Below are 14,612 nucleotides of genomic sequence, written 5' to 3'. Positions count from 1 at the left end.
TGTACTGCCATGTTCGGTAGATGTTTTATTTAGTGCTGCTGAAACGATTTTTTCCCCCTTCTTTTATTCTTTGTTAAGAGGAACGAGAAAGGATGTAGCAAATGTACCGGTGAATGTTTCACAGTTTTTTGCGGGGAAGGAGGAAACAGATGCAGGATACATTTTAAAATTTAAATTGCATTATTAACATCTCCCCATCACTTTCTTAAAACCAGATAACCAATCAAACAATTGTGAGGTGTAAACGATCATGCTCAAAAATCAACAGTTGGCTCTTAGGATCCCGTAGGAGTTGGTTCCAGCACATCCTTATTTGTAAAAATAAAAAATATCAATACAAGTTCTTTTGCACGTTGAATAACTGGTATAAGTGCAATGTGTGCACGCAACAGAAGGTTCTGGATTAACAAATAACAGTATCTCCTATTTACAATGATGTGTCAGACTTGTGTTGTCTCAAGTGACCCTTACCAATCACCTACCGGGAGAGGGGGTGCCTCCCTCGGGCATCACTGCGGTCAGTAGAAGTTTCGAAAATGGAAATCAATTAATAGACATTTATTATTATTATTATTATTATGAAGCGACTACTGTGTGTCGGATACTGCAGGAGGCTCCACAAGGAATGGAAATAATCCTTTTTTTTGAGGAATTTGCGAACATAGATGGCAAGAAGAGGCAAGAAGCGGGAGTCGGAGCTGGGGGAGGGAGGGACCCGAGGGCCGGCCACAACCACCCCGGGCTACCCCGAGACACTGGCCCGCGTGCCCCGGGCGGAGGCTGGTTTCGGGAGTTTCCCGGAGCCCCGACGTAAGAAGCCCGGGGAGTGACCTCTTCCCTGGCAGAGTTCCCCGGCGATGGAGAAAGGAGGGAGGAGGGGGGGGGGGTCCCGCGTCCGGCCCCCGGTCTTTCTGGCCGGGCGCTTCAGCTGCTTTGGAAAGCCATCAAAGCGTTGCTCGCTTTCGGGGCCCCCGAGAAGGCCCCGATCCGGGGCTCCGGGCCAAGCCGTCTTCCACGGAGAAGCTAATCAGCGGGCAAGCCTGGGTCGGGGCGTTTCCGGAAAGCCGCAGGCCAGGCTGGGCCCGCCCCCCGCCGCCCCGAACTCGGAGTTTCGTTTCTCGGGCTCGGCGCTGCTCGGCAGTCGCGGCTCGGAGCCTTCGGCGCCGCACTCGCTTCTCGGCGGGCGGCGGGCGGCGGCGGCGGCGCTCGGGAGCCCGCGAGGACCATGGCGGACCCGGCCGTGTGCGGCTTCCTCACCGCGCTCCTGTGCGCCCAGGGGGGCCGCTTGGCCCTCCGCCAACTCCTCGGCCTCATCGAGCTGTCGGAGGAGCAGCTCCTGGAGGTGCTGAGCGAAGCCGGCCCCGAGCGCTTCGTGCTGCTGGCCCAGGGCCCCGACGCCGGTCCCGTCGTGCTGGCCACCACCCCGGTGCGAGTGTGCCGCCGCGTAACGTGCGGGGGCGCCTGCGAGGCCCTGCACCTCTGCAAGCTCAACCTTCTGGGCAGGTGCCGGCGCGAGAGGTGAGTGCGGCCGCCGCCGCCCGGCCTTCTCCCTCCCCGCCTGCTACCCCCCTCCCCGCCTCCACTCTCGTCTCCCCCTCCTCCCGGCTGCTCTTCTCGCCTTTCTCCCCCGCCATTTCTCCGTCTTTCCATTTACCTCCCCCATTCTTCCTCTCGTCCATTCCTCCCGTTCCAGTGGCCTATCTCCTTCTTCCCATTCCCCCTTCCGTTTCTCCGCTCCATCGTACCGCTTCCATTCGCCCGTCTCCCAACCCCCTCCCTCCCCCTTCATCCGACTATCTCCCAATCCTCTTCCTAATATCCATTCCCCGCTTCCCTTCCGTTCCCCTGCATCCCGGTCCCCCCCCCCTCCCGCCGTCCTATTCCCCCACTCCTTTCCCCTCACCTGTCTCCCAATCCCCCTCCCCCCTCCCATCCCCCCACTTGCCTTCCATTCACCGATCTCCCAATGGCCCGCTTCCCTCTTCCCTCTCCCACTTACTGCCTTTTCCGTCCCGTCCCCCCTGCCCCCATCCCGGAGCTCGGCAGCCCCTTCCCCCAGGCCACAATTCTGCCTTGGAACTTGACTTCTAATCCTGCCCTTAACTTCCTGCTTACGTGTAACTTGGCTGCAAGCTGTCTAAGCATTTTAATAACTTTTGACTTAGGCATCCTCGCATCGTGCCTGGACGGGCCCGGAAATTGGGTCTATTTGTGAGGCAGGGATTGGAGAAGAAAACCCGAGTGTGGAGACTCTCTCCGACTACAATTATCGGGCTTCAGTTCCCACCAACCCCGAGATCCATCCCTCAGTATCACCGCCCAACGCCCACATGCTGTTTTCTCTCGGCTTTAGAACCACAGATACCCGAGCCTCCTGCCCCAGCTGCCATCCTCCCCACTCTGAGCTGCTGGCTCTTCTGCCCCGCCCCCCACCTCCTTTTACCTTCATTTTCTCCTCACCAGTTCTAGAACCTTGCTTTTGCTCTTCGCGACTGCTGAAACTGGACTCAAGTTAGCAGTATTGATTGACCAGCCGCTCCTAGAATCCTTTTTTTTTTTTTTTTTTTAAGGGAATTTTCTTGGATTTTGTTACCACATTAGAGGCCACCATTTGACACACTATGTAAAGCCAGTCTGTGCATACCTAGATTGATCAGTTCTGTCTTTGGCGGTGAATAATTGCGTCTTTCTTCATAGATCCTTTGTAATTGATTTGAATATTTGTAATCATAATAGCGTTAGTCATTCACAGTTTTTTTTTATAAAGTTTTTTTGTTCTAATAGTATTTTATTTTTTTTCTAATTACATGTGTTTACAGACATTCTTCAAACTATTGCTGTTGCTATACACATTCTCTTGTTTTTTTTCCTTATTTCATTCAAGTTTTCCATGGTTTTTCTAAAATCAACCTGCTCATCTCACACAAACACACAAAAAAAAGTCTTTTGACTCCCATATTGGTGTTTTCCTTCTGCTTCCTGGACCTATTCTATCTTTCCTTTTCCTCTAACCACCTAGATAAGGTGGGGTACTTCATAGCTAAGTCCTTGAAGCAACCTTTTTTCTGATAGTCTTGCTCCATACTGCTCTTTCTCTTTGGAGTTTTTATCTGTCCCTGTGGCTTCAACTATCTGCTCTGGTTTTCTCACCCAAATTTACATTTATATTTCTCTGATAAGTCCAGAGTTCATATTTCCAACACGGTCCATATCTCCAATTGCACTGTGGAAAAGGAGACACCTAGTAAGCTCAAATCTGTGTCATCTTTCTCTGAATTAGCTTCTATTTGCCACTTCATTCTAGTAGGAACCGAAACTTCAAACTTATTGAGATGTATGCCTGTGTGTGTATATGTGTGTGTGTGTATCTATCTATCTATTTGTATACATATAATTTGCAAACCTATTATTCGATTTCTCATCCTTTCTTTTACTCAGTCACAACTTCTAGTAGAGCAAATACATTTTTTTGTGTTATGGACCCTTTTGGGTATTCTGATAAAACCTGTGATCCCCTCCTCAGAATTATGGTTTTAAATGTCAAAAGTTAAATCTGTTGTATTTCAAAAGAACTTAAAAGTTTCTAAAAAATGAAGATATAATTTCTTTTTTTTTGTAAGTTCGAAGACACTCTAAAATCTATCCACAGACACCTTATGGATTTATGGACCTCAGGTTAAGAATTTCTACCAGAAAAAGGTTTTTTGTTTTTTTTTTAATATTCCCTTCTCTCATTTATTTATGAAGCCATTTTCCTAATTCATGTTCCTATACCCAGTGGCCCATTGCAGTGTATTCCTAGTAGTTTCCCAATACATTGCAGTGTATTCCCTAGTAGAAGTCTGTTAGTTCTTCACTACAATTTATTCTATTCATTTTCCATAGGTTAATTTTTCTTTGTTCCTTCCTTCCTTCCTTCCTTCCTTCCTTCCTTCCTTCCTTCCTTCCTTCCTTCCTTCCTTCCTTCTTTCCTTCCTTCCTTCCTTCCTTCCCTTCTTTCCTTTCCTTCTTTCCTTCCTTCCTTCCTTCCTTCCTTCTTTCCTTCCTTCCTTCCTTCCTTCCTTCTTTCCTTCCTTCCTTTCCTTCCTTAATTCCTTCCTTCCTTCCTTCCTTCCTTCCTTCCTCCCTTCCTTTCTTTGGTGAGGCATTTGGGGTTAAGTGCCTTATCCAGGGTCACATTCTTGGATGAGTTAAGTGTCTGAGGTTGGATTTGTATTCAGGTCCTCTTGACTCCAGGGCTGCTGCACGCTGCCCCCAAGTTAATCTTTCTAAAAGAATACTTTGAACATGTCACCACCTTGCTCAGAAGTCTTTGATGTCTCCCCATTGCCCAAGTGATAAAGTCTGACCGATGTGGGCTGGTACATAAGATTCTCCAGCCTTTTCTTTGATCATTTCAAATACCAATGATATCAAATTATACATAAGGATCCCTGCAGCTACATATTGACTTAAAAAACTACATGCTAATAATTATCTTTGTTTTATTTACTTCATTAAATTTGTTTTTCTAAACTCATTTAAGCTTTATTTTGCTAACCAGAGACATGAAAATAACCATTATGGTTTAATCTGGTTTCCCTCCACAACAAAGAATAAAATTAACAAGTAATAAATAATAATAATAAGACAAATAATAACATTATATTTTAATCTGATTCCCTCCTACAGTAGGAAATATTGTAGGTCTCAGGCCTCTGGGCCTCCTGTTTGACACCTGTCTTGAACAATGCATATAGTGGCCAAACTGTTTTGCTTTTTGTTTCCCCAATGCATCATGGGCGTTCCTGCTTCCCTTTTCTACCGAATTTCCCACCCTCTCCCTGCTTTTTCTTTTATTTATACCATCCAATCAAAGATGAACTCAAGTCTCACTTCCTCCCAAAAATCTTTCCAATCCTACGTCTCCTATCCTCCCAGCTTTATGGGAGTATTTCTCCCTCAGCACTCCTGCTGAATTTTGTTTGGCATTTAACATATGGTGTTTTATATGCTTAGGATGTTTCTCTTCCATCTTCACCTGGATTGTAAGCCCTGAGGTCAGTGCCTGTTTTATAACTCTTTACATAACCAACAGCTTGTATAATATCTTAATGTCAAATAAATTTTCAATGAATATCATTTGATTATGATGAATTTCGACCTGCTTAGTCACAGAAGAAAATATATTATTTCTTCATGTTTCTGTTGGAAGAAAATTCACAACTCTGACAAAAAATTATTATTGCGTATATTTCTTTTGCTTCTAGTCTGTTGATGATGGTTGATGTGAGAGAGAATGAGAATTATAGAATTAATTATTCAAAATAAGAAGGCCATAAAGAGCTATGAATCATAGATTTTTAGAACTAGAATTTATAAGAAACTTAGAAATTGTTTAGTTTAGTTCCCTCATTTTTCAAATAAGGAAACTGAGACCTAGAAAAATGAAGTAGCATTCTCAGTTATAAAGTAAATTAGAGGCAAATTCCAGTGACATTATACTGCAATGCCCCCCATGTTCCAACATGCCCTTCAGGAATGGACAGTGGAAAAAACCAGCAGGTGGCGGATAGCCCCAAAAGTTTCAGGGAATTAAAAAAAAAAGCAACCTTAAAAATAACTTTGGCATCATAACAGTGTGCAGGCTGTTCCTACCTGGCCTTCTTGCCAATTAATGCCTTCATTTGGTGAGACCAAAAATCCTCTGCAGAAAACAATCTCTGTTTTGTTGATTAATGTTTAGAAAGGCTCAGACATATTTGTTGGCCATGATGTCAACTTTGTCACTGCAAAGACTGAGGCAAATGTGACAGGGGCTAGTGAGTTTTTTTTTTTTATTTTTTAAGCATTGTCCTTTCTTCTTGTTTCTATTGTCCTTTCTTCTTGTTTCTGTTGTCCTTTCTTCTTGTTTCTGTCATCCTTTCTTCTTTCTGTTGTCCTTTCTTCTTGTTTCTGTCATCCTTTCTTCTTTCTGTTGTCCTTTCTTGTTTCTGTCATCCTTTCTTTCTGTTGTCCTTTCTTCTTGTTTCTGTTATACTTTCTTCGTGTTTCTGTCATCCTTTCTGCTTTCTGTAATCCTTTCTTCTTGTTTCTGTCGTCCTTTCCCCGAGGTCCTGGGGAGGAAAGACGGTTACCTCCAGAAAAAATGTCAAACGCTGACAGTGTTGTTAGGAAACATTATTTTACATGGTGAATGAATGATAAATCATTTATGAAGCACTTACAATTTGCCAATCACGGCCCTCTATGCTGGGCATATGGATCCCAAAACAAAACAGCCCTTGGCTTCAAGAAGCTTACTTCTATCCCAGGAAATGTTGTGTGCAGTGAGGTTATGGGAAGGCTATTTTGGTTTGAGAAGTTGCAAAGATGAAGATTGTCATCACTGGTTCTGACTTCATTGCTGTTCTAGAACAAGTGTTGGCAAGACCAATGGCAAGAGAGTATTCGGGATAGAGGATCATGGAGAATAGAAAGCTTGGTCCAAGGCAGCTTGGATGGAGTTCTTCCAAAATTTAGTATAGAGAGGCCCTGGTTTTGTTCTCAGGTAGGGCCGCCCCCTTAGAGAGGATGTGTCTCTCCATAACCTGCACAGACATGCACTACTCTGTACTTCAGTGGATTTTAATTTTTAGGAGATTTTTCTTGTTGCCTCTTTACCATTTTTACTCATTGGACCAAGCAAAACATGTCTAATCTGCCTTAGCCTGGAGGATAGAGGGCTGGACTTGGAGTCAGGAAAATCTGAGTTCAAATGTGGCTGCAGACAGTTGTTAAGTTTATTTATTTATTTATTTTTACTTTGGGCCAACCACTTAACCTCAGTTTGCTTCTGTTTCTTTAGTTGTAAAATGGGATAACAATTGTAGGGATCAAATGTGGTAATATTTGTAAAGTATTTGGCACATAGTAGGTTTTTTTTGTAAAGTATTTGGCACATAGTAGGTTTTTTTTTGCTTTTTTTTTTTTTTTTTTTTTTTTTAGCTAGTGTGATGACCGCATTAGAACCCTGGATACCTTAGAATCAGCCGGAGTCAGGATAAGCAAAAGTCCTTGGTCTTTATTCTTGGTCTTTAGAAGTAGGATTGAATTGGATAGAAGCAGAATCTCTGCAACCTTCCTTCTCCCTCATCTACCACCAAAGTGACTCTGGCTAATCTTACTCTACCCCCTAGTCCCTCCTACAATCCTCTGAATACAGCAGTCATCCAGCTGGCACAGGATAGTGGGAAGGGCCATTTTCCAAGCGTATGTCCATAGAATATTGTTCAATTGGTAGTTAGCCTTAAGTGCTCGGCTGTCATGACCTCAGTGCATCGAATCAAGAGTTTCAAGCCCATAACATCTCCCGCTTTCTTTTGTTTTAGAACACAGGTGGTCACACCATCCCTGACTAATCAGGGAGGTGAGAACCCCCAAAATGAGGTGATCGTGCCCTCCCTGACATCTCAGGAAGGGAGATGAAAAGCACCAAAGGGAAGTGGGGATTGCTAGTGGGTATCTGGGCTGAAGGGTCTTATTAGAAACAGGTATGCACAAACCCATCAGCATGGGAGGTATTTATTACACAAGCACATAGCAGTAACACACAGGCTATTAGTGGTGACTCTCCTCATAGCCAGTGCTGGCTCAGTGTAGTGTAACAAACATGAATTGTACATGCAAGTAGTGGTATAACAAACAATATAAATCAACATGATGTTGTAAAAGATTTCCAGAAGTCTTAGAAGGAGGGTATATAAACAACAAACATACGCTGCCTTCAGCAGTGAAGAGATAGTTCAAAACCAATCTATTGTCCATTGCTTCATGTGTCAGAGAATCCAATGATCCCCACAAGTTTTTGAAGTCCTGCAAGAGTCTTTTTTTTGTGTTAGGGAATCCAATGATTCCAGCAGATTTTGAATGCCTGCAACAGTCTTATAATTTCTCAGAAAATCCAATGATTCCTGAGGGCTTTCAAGTCCTACAACAATCATACCACGTCCCAGAGAATCCAGTGATTCCTAAGGGTTTTCAAGTCCTAAAACAATCTTTTCATGTCTCAGGGATTCCAATGATTCCTGAGGGTTTTGAAGTCCAACAATTTTCGATGTCCATGAGTCAAACGCCATAACTGCCATGCTCATTCAGTGGTGGGCACAGTCAGCAACAGAACCACCCAATGTTTTTTGGATCTTCTTCGTTTCAAGGATCTATTCCATCTCTCTCCAATGGACAAGGCGAATACGGCTCGTTGGCACCCATCTGATTCCTTCTCCACTTGTAGAGATACAAGCAAACCCTGTCCCCCAAGCAGTTAACTTATCTGGTCCCTTCCATTCCCCACTTTCTGGGTCTCTCCACATCACTTGGCAATTATCTAAAGATAGTGGAGCTGCTTGCCCTGGACATTGCCCTTCCAGTGAGTTATAAAACCTGTCTGCCGGAGCCAGTGCATCTTTGTCAAAAATCAAGAATAGTATAAAGAGCTAGATTTAGAAGTTCTCCAAGGTTACCTGTGGCTCCCCCTTTCTTTTGTTTTTGGAGGAGCTTCTTAATATCTCTGTTTCTCCTCTCTATTATTGCCTGTCTTTGAGGATTAAAAAGTATGCCTGTGGTGTGTAAAATCTTATACTGTTCACAAAAGTGTGCAAAATGTTTGGAAGTATATTCAGGCCTATTTGTTTTTATGGCTTGTGGCATACCCATAATTGCAAATGCTTGTATAAGGAATTCAGTGACCACTCAGGCTGCCTCTTTTGCTTCTGGTGTTGCAAAAGTGAATCCTGAAAAAGTGTCTACCACAACATGGATAAAAGACAGACAACCAAAAGATTTATAATGGGTCACATCCATTTGCCAAATTTCATTGTGTCTCAAACCACGAGGGTTCTTCCCTGGAGGCAGTGTAGGAGCATGGAAAGAAAGGCAAGCTGTACAGGCTTTTACTATGCTCCTTGCTTCGTCTCTTATTCCACATTGCAAATGTAAAGCTCGAGCAGCCTGATGATATTTAGAATGAGATTTTTGGGCTTCTTGGAATAAAGGAGTATTGGTCAACATGGTTAGAAGCCTATCTGCCTTTGAATTACCATCAAAAACAGGACCTGGAAATCCACTTTGAGAGTAGACATGCAAAATATAATTCTTATCTGGATGCTTTCTCACTTGCTCTTGAAGTTTCTTAAAGAGCTGATATATATTAGAGATTACAAATTTTATTTGGGCTGTGGCAACTCTTTGTACCACACCTACTAAATAGGCTGAATCAGATATTATATTTATATTTCCTAGATAATAAGTAAGAGCTAAAATGATTGCATACAATTCATTCTGTTGAGTGGACTAAAAAGGAGTTCTGACTACTCTCTTTATAGTTCAGTCACAAGACTGTACAGCGCAAATATTATGTTTGGATGCATCTGTAAAGATAATTGTTCCTTTAAGAAGAACTTTAGGAATCTTCTCTTCAAGAATCCACTGCCAATTATGTAATAGTCTGGTTATCTTTAATGGAGACCCGTGTGTAAAATTTGGAGCCATGGCTAATAAAATTTGCCACTCTGGGATGGTTTCACACCATACATTAATTTGTGCATTAGTATAAAAGATGTATATCTTGTCAGGTCTTATCCCAGATAATTGTACTGCTTGCTTAATGGCCTTTAATAAAATTCTAGCCACAAGCACTGGATAAGGAGTAAGGCTTTGTTCTGATTGTGCTGGAGGCTCACGCACTCTATCATACTGTCTCCTTGATGAAGTACTGCTGTGGGTGCCTCTTATGTAGCAAAAACTAATATTTTCAAGGGTTTTTTAGTGATTCTTTCAACCACATTGGATAAAGCCAGTTCAACTTCTCTCAAAGCTTCTTGAGTTTCTTTTGTAAGCTGGCGTGGTGAGTTTAAAGCACTGTCTCCCCTTAAAATGTCATATAATGGTTGTAACTGATAGGTAGTCAAGCCTAACACTGGGTGCATCCATTGAATATCTCCTATCAATTTCTGAAAGTCATTTAAGGTGTTTAGCTTCTCTGTTCTTAAGGACAGTTTTTGTACTGTAAGCCACCTTAGGGTATACTTCATACCCTAATTATTGAAAAGGAGCATGTCTTTGAATTTTCTCTGGAGCTATGTGAAATTTGTAGTTTCTTAGTGTTTCCATGGTCTTTTGTAGACATTCTTCTAACATTTGTTCCTCAGGTGCACATCCCAATATATCATCCATGTAATGTAGTAACATAACTTTTGGAAATGCTTTTCTTACTGGAGCAAGAGCAGCAGCAACATATGTTTGACACATAGTGGGGCTGTTTTTCATTCCCTGTGGCAAAACTGTCCATTCATATCTTTTATAAGGCTCAGCTAAGTTAACGCTGGGCATTGAAAAGGCAAATCTTTTCATATACTCCTTATCTAGAGGGATAGAATAGAAATAATCTTTAATGTCTATAACCCAAAGAGAACATTCTCTAGGCAATTGAGTAGGAGATGGAAGCCCAGGCTGAAGAGTTCCCATAGTTTCCATCTGTTCCCACTTAAACCAGTCAACATCCTCCATTTTCCAGATTTCTTTCTTACAACAAATACTGGGGAATTCCAAGGACTTAGAGAAGGTTGTAAGTGTCCTTGGTCAAGTTGCTCCAGTACTATATTTAATAAGGCCTGAATTTTATTGCTACCTAAGGGCCACTGTCCTATCCACACCCAGTTTTCCATTGGATAGGAACAGGTAAAAGTGTTGGCAGGCCTTCAATAGCAGCCCTGCCTAAAAAACCAAAGTACTCATTTTTAATCCTAATTGTTGTAAAATGTCTCTTCCTCACAGATTGATTGGGATTTTTCAATTGTAAAAGGAGTAAAAACTCCTGTTTCAGCTTCAAATATCCATCTCAAAGGGTTAGCACTAATTTCAGCTGCTGTTGATCCTCCTATGCCAGACATAGAAGTGTCTGCCTTAATCTTTGGCCAATGACTGGGCCAGTTGGCACCTCTAATGACTGTACGATCTGCACCTGTATCTACCAATCCTTCTAATGGTAGGCCATTTATATAGATACTGAGCATAGGTCGGTCAGCTGTCACAGCTGCTGTCCAGTATATTCCTAGATTTTGTTGCTTGGAGTCAGAATCGGATGACTTATCACCAGATTGCCTCTTAAGAGTTTGTATAGTAAACCTGATGCTACTACTTCTCCTGGGTGATAAGTCACACATTGTCTACCTGTATTAGTGACTGGGATATTATCTACACATTCCCCAGTTTCCTACATCAGTGTATGGATGGACACTGTTTTGTACGTACTCTCAGGAGGTAAAATGGTCAAGCCTACTGTGGCTGGAGGCAAGGGATCCATAGGCTGGAGAGGAACAGATTTCACCTCTCCAGGGGGTATAATAGTTGTCCCAGCTGCATACAACTCTATTCTCCCCAATTGTAATCCCTTTCTCCCATCAGATGGCTTCCTGGCTGATTGGTCATGTCTGGGTATCTTACTTCCAGACACTCTCTGGGTATAGAATCGGCTGCCATCATGCCTCAAGTGTTTTTTGTCTTGGGCTCTGGAGCTGGGCCCCTCATCCCGTTTCCCTGAATCAGTCTACATTCTGAGGCCCAATGAAACCTTGTTGCATTTTGGACATGGGATTTTGGGTCTTGTTCTCCCACCCTGTTTTCTCACTCTGTCTCTATGCCAATATTGAGCTTTCAGATGCCCTACTTTACCACATTGAAAGCATTGATGAGTCTCTCTGGAAGTCCCTTGCTAGAAGGGACTCTGTCTTCCCATATTGGGATGTTGGGCAGTCTGCATCATATCCTGGCTATAAAAGGCATTTGTGCCCACTGTGGCACAGCGTCTTATGAGCTCCTCTAAAGGATCATCCTTGCATAGTCTTAGTATAATTCTTCTACAAACCTCATTAGCATTTTCTTTAGCAAGTTACCTTATCATAATATCTGTTACTGCATTTTCACTATTAGTTCATTCGACAGCTGTCTGCAGATATCCCACAAAATCAGCAAAGGGTCATTTGGCCCTTGTGTTATTTTTGTGAAGGTTTCACCCTTGCCATTTTTACTGGGGAGAAAAGCCCAAGCTTTGATAGCAGCAGCAGCAATTTGTTCATATACTGCTAAGGAGTAATTAACCTGAATTTCTGAAATTTCTGCATAAGAACCTACATCTGTTAGTTGGTCACAGGTGATTAGAGAATTAACTCCACTATGACTGTTTTATTGGGCTTGTATCCTACAGAGCTCACTATATTCAGAAAGCCACAAGTTTTGTCCAGGTTCTAAACATGTTCTTGCTATAGATTTCCATTCCCTAGGGGTTAAGACTTCATACGCCAAATTCTGTAATGACATCTTAACATAAGCTGATGTAGCCCCATAAAGAGTGCAAACCTTTTTCAGATCTTTGAGGATTTCTATATCAAAAGGAGTATATTTTCTACTTTCTTGATCTGAAGAGTTAAACTGTTGAATCACAGGATACATTTCTGGTTTCAACTCAGATATATTCTTCCCTTCCTCTGTGGCTTTAAGTATTTCCTTTTGCTATCTAGTCATAGGAGGGGGTGAATTTGGGAGGGGGGGGTGCTGGTGGTGTCACTGCCTCTCCCACTACTCCTTCCCCCTCCATCCCTGAAGGTAAAGTTGATGGGGGTGGGTCAAGAACCAGTTCTGGTTTAGGCAGGGTTGATGCTGCCTTGTGAGAATGAGAATCACCACGCCCTTCTTCCTCACTTAACTCCCTATGCCCTCCAGTGATTACTTTTAATCTGTTCTTTGTCCTCTTTTTCCTCAGACCTCCTCATCTGGCTATTCTTAGAACTTTTCTTTTTTCTATAACTTGCAGGATTCTTTAAGGCCAATTGTATTATGCTGTACGTATAGAATGTTTTCTTGGAAATTGAAGGAGGACCTTTATCATTGTAGTATTCACATAGTTGCTCTCCTACCAGCTTCCAATTATCTAGCCCTAGCTCTCTTCCTTTAAGAACCAAGGGGATGTGTGTTCTAATGTACCCAATAGTCTAACAATCTGCAACAAATTACAATTAAGCCTTGTCCTTGATCAATTTAACATGCTTCTATAGCACCGTTGGGGCAGGGGTGGGTATGGGGGTGGGGTGGGAGGGTACTAGTTTAGCCCTTAACAAAGTAAGTTCCCTGTTTGTTTAGAGGACCTTTATCATTGTAGTATTCACATAGTTGCTCTCCTACCAGCTTCCAATTATCTAGCCCTAGCTCATCTTCCTTTAAGAACCAAGGGGATGTGTGTTCTAATGTACCCAATAGTCTAACAATCTGCAACCAAATTACAATTAAGCCTTGTCCCTTGATCAATTTAAACATGCATTCTATAGCACCCGCTTGGGGCAGGGGTGGGTATGGGGGTGGGGGTGGGAGGGGGATGGGGGAGAATCTTTTCCCAATATCTACCCTATTTCAGCTGGAAAAGGTTACTAGTTTAGCCCTTAACAAAGTAAGTTCCCTGTTTATCTATTAAAATACTCACCCTATTTCCTGGTCACCAGGGACTTCTTCAGTGAAATTAGGGTCCTTGGTCCACACGTTGGGCACCAAATGTGATGACTGAGTTAGCTCCCTGGATACCTTAGAATCAGCCGGAGTCAGCATAAACAAAAGTTCTTGGTCTTTAGGGGTAGGATTGAATGGGATGAAAGCAGAATCTCTGCAACCGCCTTCTCCCTTATCTACTGCCAAAGTGATCCTGGCTACTCTTACTCCCACCCCCTAGTCCCTCCTACAATTCTCTGTATACACCAATTATTGAGCCAGAACAGGATAGTGGGAAGGACCATTTTCCAAGCATATGCCCATAGAGTATTGCCCAATCAGTAATTAGCCCTAAGTGCTGTGCTGTCCTGACCTCAGTGCATTGACTTAAGAGTTTCAAGCCCATTACAAGCTAGTATACTTTTTTTTTTTTTGGTAATAATTTTTCCAATTATATATACAGTTTTTTTTTTTAACATTCATCATGTTCTAAATTTTCTCCCCTCTCAGACAGTAGGGTGTTTGATATAGATTATTATACATATATCTATGTAATCATGCAAAACATTTCCATATTAGTCATATCATAAAAGAAGGCACAGAACAAAAGGGAAAAAAAAAACATTGGGAAAAAATAAAGTGAAAAATAGTATGCTTTCAATCTGCATTCAGGCTCCATAGTTCTTTCTTTGGAGGTGAATAGCATTTTTAATCCATAGGTCCTTCAGAAGTGTCATTGATCTTTGTATTGCTAAGAATAATTAGATCATTAACAGTGGATCATTATACAGTTAGTGTATTGCTGTTACTGTGTACAACATTCACCTGATTCTGCTCACAAAGGAGGTGGTTTTAAGATGCTAGCTAATATTATTAGTCACTTGGTAAACATTAAGTCCCTACTATGTGGAAGGGATACAAGAGAGAGACAAGAGACCTTAATAGACTTAAAATCATTTTTTATTCTTTTTCTCTTTATCATTGCCTTCTACGTGAGAAGCTTTTGATATTCTAGGGCCAAAAGACATTTCTAGATAAAAACCTCTTTTTCCTCCTCATTATTCTTTTTCTCTTTAACATTACCTTCTATTTGAGAAGTTTCAGATACTCTAAGGCAGCCC

The 14,612-nt window shown here is 42.3% G+C and overlaps 1 protein-coding gene across 3 annotated transcripts in view; it reads left to right on the top strand.

Moving 5' to 3' along the window:
- The first annotated feature begins 1,122 nt into the window (after positions 1 to 1,122).
- LOC100932203 (zinc finger CCCH-type antiviral protein 1) overlaps positions 1,123 to 14,612 on the top strand; it is a 95,548-nt gene continuing 82,058 nt past the window's right edge. For all 3 annotated transcript variants that reach the window (XR_004229702.1, XM_031939154.1, XM_031939155.1), the window contains exon 1: positions 1,123 to 1,518. Coding sequence is in view for 2 of the 3 variants with exons in the window: in XM_031939154.1 (XP_031795014.1) it covers positions 1,226 to 1,518 (293 nt within the window). In the remaining variant the exon portion in view is untranslated. The remainder of the gene's footprint in view (positions 1,519 to 14,612) is intronic.

The sequence above is a fragment of the Sarcophilus harrisii genome, chromosome 5 (genome assembly GCF_902635505.1).
Source record: "Sarcophilus harrisii chromosome 5, mSarHar1.11, whole genome shotgun sequence".
Lineage (NCBI taxonomy): Eukaryota > Metazoa > Chordata > Mammalia > Dasyuromorphia > Dasyuridae > Sarcophilus > Sarcophilus harrisii.
The sequence above is the reverse complement of the archived record's forward strand: the minus strand, read 5'-3'. Positions and strand labels throughout refer to the sequence as shown.